Genomic DNA, 4,993 nt, shown 5'->3' with positions numbered 1-4,993 from the left:
AGAACATATGTTTATATCTACAAATAATAACTTTATACGGATGTTTTATTACATCATAATATAATATGAAAATTTGTTTATAATACGTGTAACCATTTTATAGATTCATTTGCATGTTAGTTCAATATAACTAAAGTGTAGTGTGCTAACCCATTATAAATAATGTTAAATATGTATCATATAGTGATAATAAAATTTCATATTTAGCATGCAAGACATGTATGTATCTCCCCCCAAAAGTTTATAAAACTTAAAGAAAATGGGTCCATAAAGACTCACCTTTGTTGCGTGATCTAAGCTCAAGATTAGTTTGTTTTTTGGAAGGCTTCTCGTGACAGTCCACAAACTGATGACACAAGAAGGAAGTTGAGGCTCCTACCTCTTCTTTGTTTGCTAGAAATCGTAAGTTGAACACTTCCAAGAGAGATATTTTGGGATTGAGTTTGAAACAAAAATTATGCAGGGAGTGAAGGAGTTTTTACGTGAGTTATGGCTGCAACAATTGAGCGAAAACCTTGGCTATTTATTTACTTTTGGAGTGTAGGGGTTTGTTTCCGTCATGTGGTGTAAAAGAGTGTGCATGGGGGTAATGATTGTACTATGTAAGGAAGGTGACGTTGGACACTACTCTTCCTTAATGGGTGCCATATTTGAGGACAAAACCCATTTTTTATATCTTCTGATTATTAGAATAGTGCTGTCATAATTCAATTATGCTTCCATGTATGATTTGACTATAGAGAGAAATGGAAGGGTTATTCTAAATGCACGAAAAAAACTCTATATACACGAACGTCACTTCATTTGTCAGGAGATTATTAATGTTCAATTTCGTTTTTAATATATTTTATAACTTTTCATTTGATACCTCTTATTTTCTATTAAAGTAACAAAATCTACCTTCTACTTTCCACTTTATAGTTTTTATTTTACTGTTTTGTTTATTAATTTGTTTTATTAACTAAACTTATTATATATATATATATATATATATATATATATATATATATATATATATATATATATATATATATATATATATATATATATATATATATAATAAAACACATGGCAATTATTATTATTATTTTCAACATTATCTCTTTTTAATGATTGAGAATTTTAAAGTGTTCAACACCAAATAAAAAATGTTTTATATATATATATATATATATATATATATATATTAAAATAAAAAAATGATGATAAAGTATGATCATCCCATAGAGAGTTTTATGATCAATATAAATTATTATTATAAGTTGTGGGGTGTTGAATAAAAATAGGGTATTTCTAAATACACGAATCAATTTCCAAATACACGAATGATTGATTGACTCATATATGTCCGTTACTAAATTTGACCATTTGAAGATATTAATTGTCAAAAATGTAAAATATAGAATTTGATGGGAATGCGTCAGTGCAAATGGAGAAATGTTATAACTATAAAAAACCAAACATAAATTTGATTTTATTAATTATCAGATATTATAACTGTAGAATTGTTACAATTATTGTGTGTTGCAAATGGAGAAATGTAGGAATTCAGGCGAGCAGCATAAACAGTTTCCCATCCAGCAGACCGTGATGATCTGTTGTGACGCCAAAGTGGTAAAATAGTAGGCATTTGATATGCTCCATGTAAATCAACCTTCACATAATGATCACCTCTAACAAGAGCAATAACAACAACTCTATGAGTTGAGATGTCTTGGGGACCAAGCCATAGTGGAAAACATGTTGATGGACTATCTTTGCTTAGAAAAATAACTATTATATTATACTTGTTAGCAATGAGAAAGCTAGTGACCGGCATAATCAACCAATGATCTGTTAGTGCGAAATGTGATCCATTGAAATTCAATGAGTGATGTATGGTGTTTAAATCGTAATAAAAAATCTGTGCGTACTCAGCTGGGTGTGCTAACAACTCATTCTGTAAATCTAAGCGGATTTGACGCCAATTATCTTCACTATAACCGAGACACGCAGCTATTGCACGAAATCCATAATTTCCATCTCCCCTCACGTTTTGTATGTTTGTGACATATGGATGAAATTCATACGGAATTTCATTCATAAGTGGATCTGAATTATACATTACTTGTTCTTGGTTGAAGTACGAGCTATGCATCGATTGTTCCTGATTAAAAGTTGAGTTGAACATTGGAGGTTCTCGGAACGAGTACGTACTGTGCCTATCCGGCTCCTGGTTTAGATCAAACAAATTAGACTGCATATAATCAGGCGTATAAGTAGAAATGCTACGTCGAGACGGATATTGAGTTGGTGGCGCTTGAGTCGGTTGATCTTGAGGTGGTGGATGTTGAGTTGGTGGGTCGTGGTTTAAATCGATATGGGTTTTCTTGAAAGGTTTCTTCTTTAAGGAGGGGCACCCACGAGTATTTTTGTGAGTAGCAGGTTCAGAAACTGAAGTTGTTGACGGCGTGATTAAGTTTAGTAACTTCCTTGCTAAACTTAACTTAACAGGTCTTGATTGTTTTTCGTAATGAGCATTAAACATATTTACCTCAACTGCACAACCCAAATTATCATCTTCTAACGATTTGCATTCTAATAAATCAAGTTTCTTCCAAAACTTATCTACTGAATGAAGCGGTACAATGACCTTTTTTAACAAATATAGCTTGTTCATGCGCACATGGCAGCCCATAACTTGTACGTACTTGACATCCACAATTTTCATAAACAAATCCAAATTCTTTGGACCGCTCATATTCTTTGAAAATGATATCAAGTGCATAAATTGAAACGAAACGACACAATGGTTTTAGATGTGGTATTTCGTAGTACCGATGTATAATGAAAATTTTGTTATGCGTAAGACTCGCTTTTATACCTGTGTATTGTGACTCAACAACATCAGCAATACGCTTCAATGATTTGGCGATATCTGATCGTGATGTTTCGACATATCTTTTTAACTTGGCATGTTGACTTTCAGCTCTATTAGTTGTGTGATTGCCAAAGTTAAGAAACTTATCGGTCCATGCAGACACAAACTTTTCTTTGTGTGGTGTCAACCATGTTTTGTTTAGATAAGAATATGCATCTGAAATACATAAAAAATTTCAGTTGATGTAATGATTTATAACATATTATAATGTATATTTAAAAATACCTGGATAATTGTTCGTAGTTTTTTCAACTTGTGCCAAATTCTTGTTGTATGCTTCCTTTGTTTCAGAGTTAACCAACCTCGTCCATGACGTATAAAGAACATCCCAACATGATTTGCATTTCTTCATGATATTGTTATTTATATGCCATCTGCAAAGTAATCCTTTAGCATCTGGAAATATAATAGTGTATGCGTTCATGAGAGCCATTTCTCTATCAGTCACAATAACACGCGGCAACATACATCCTTCCATTACCGATTTTAGACAGTCTAAAGCCCAAACATAGTTGGACTGTTTTTCTTCATGCATGTACACAAATGCAATGGAAAATGTCATATTTGTTGGAGTTACACCAACAATCTCCAATAGAGGCATCCCGTACTTGTTTGTCTTATATGTTGCATCCATTAACAAGACATGTGGAAATGCACGCCATATTTCTAATGATCTTGGATGAGCAAAGAATAAATCTTCTAACTTATTTGTAAAACATTTGCACGATTATAATAAACATATCCATTTTGATCTAGAAATTCCATAACACCTTGCATTTGAGTTTTACCTTCTCTCTCCCTACGTCGAAGTTTTTCGTCTGCATTGTAGATAGTTTTGAGAGTAGATACATTTTTCGGATTTAGGTTTTTTAGTGCAGATAATATATCTTTTGGTTTGACATTTTTTTTCAACAAATCTTCCACTATTCGACATTCATATTCAGTTAGTCGTCGTGGATAAGGATGACCTTCTAAATATAATGACGGCTCATGGTTATGAAATTCACATATCATTTTTATCTTCCAAGAATTATCTACTGACGAATATTTACCCTGTAGGCTAAATGGACAATTAATATTTTTTGTCCCTGTTTTTTTTTTGGAGATTTGTGTACTTTTGTATGTACCTCCACGGTCACATTGAAATACAACATTAAAATTACGTTTAGAATTTTTTATGACGATGACATAACCTAAAGTATTTGCCATATTTTGCACCCAATCCATCAATTCTTGACGAGAATTGAACACCTGACAATTATATTATTATCAGTAGCAGACAAATCCACTTGATGCTTACATTACAGTAACAACATACTAATGAATTTATACCTTATTTGTTTTGAAGGGTGATGTGTCATCGAAGAAATAACGACTTTCGTTCAAACTTTCATTTTTATCTGTTTCATTTGTGTCCATTGGATGAATATCCGTTTCGAATGGTGATGTGCCGTCGAAAAAATAGTTACTTTCATTGAAGCTATTATTTTCATCTACTTCATTTGTCTCCATTGGATGAATATCATCTCTCTAAACATAACAAAGAGAAAAACATATATAATAATAATAATAATAATAATAATAATAATAATAATAATAATAATAATAATAATAATAATAATAATAATAATAAGAAGAAGAAGAAGAAGAAGAAAGATTAAGTACAAATACCTCATAATATGTGTCACCCATCCATTCTTTCCAACTTGTCATTTAATAAAATCTATATTTTTAACAAATATCATATGTTTGCTTTTAAGGAAAGTTACTTTCAGCAAGTCGCTTTCAGTGTACCATATAAGAAATACCAATCCTCTATATATAGAAAGAAATTGTAACCAAATTTTCATTTTTATCCCTTCTATTTTTGTTAATGTTTCATAGTTTATATTTCTTATTTAACAAATTAATTTTTTTCTATAAATATTTAATAATATCCATTATTACTTTTTTTGTAAATGTATTCATGAGATCATTTTAATCAAACAACTTTTATGAATAATTAATATGTTTATACTTGTTAGTTTTCAAAATTAATAAAGTTTTAAGGGTTTAAGATTTAAATTGATAAAA

General features: G+C 30.7%; 1 protein-coding gene across 1 annotated transcript; it reads right to left on the bottom strand.

Annotated features, from left to right (window-relative positions):
- Positions 1 to 1,477: 1,477 nt before the first annotated feature.
- Positions 1,478 to 4,633, bottom strand: LOC128125935 (uncharacterized). The gene is made up of 7 exons (XM_052771800.1): positions 4,592 to 4,633; positions 4,253 to 4,450; positions 4,048 to 4,171; positions 3,709 to 3,843; positions 3,146 to 3,619; positions 2,864 to 3,076; positions 1,478 to 2,607 (listed from the first exon to the last, which is right to left on the bottom strand). Exons 1-7 carry the CDS (start codon positions 4,631 to 4,633, stop codon positions 1,478 to 1,480), a joined length of 2,316 nt encoding a protein of 771 aa, XP_052627760.1.
- Between the last annotated feature and the right edge of the window lie 360 nt (positions 4,634 to 4,993).

The sequence above is a fragment of the Lactuca sativa genome, chromosome 5 (genome assembly GCF_002870075.4).
Source record: "Lactuca sativa cultivar Salinas chromosome 5, Lsat_Salinas_v11, whole genome shotgun sequence".
Taxonomy (NCBI): Eukaryota; Viridiplantae; Streptophyta; class Magnoliopsida; order Asterales; family Asteraceae; genus Lactuca; species Lactuca sativa.
The sequence above is the reverse complement of the archived record's forward strand: the minus strand, read 5'-3'. Positions and strand labels throughout refer to the sequence as shown.

Excerpts from the sequence above, each read along its gene's own strand:
- LOC128125935 (XM_052771800.1), bottom strand. The coding sequence starts at position 4,633 with ATGACAAGTTGGAAAGAATGGATGGGTGACACATATTATGAG. Across the intron at positions 4,451-4,591 it reads TGGGTGACACATATTATGAG|AGAGATGATATTCATCCAAT; the intron begins GTATTTGTACTT and ends TGTTATGTTTAG. Across the intron at positions 4,172-4,252 it reads CACCCTTCAAAACAAATAAG|GTGTTCAATTCTCGTCAAGA; the intron begins GTATAAATTCAT and ends TATAATTGTCAG.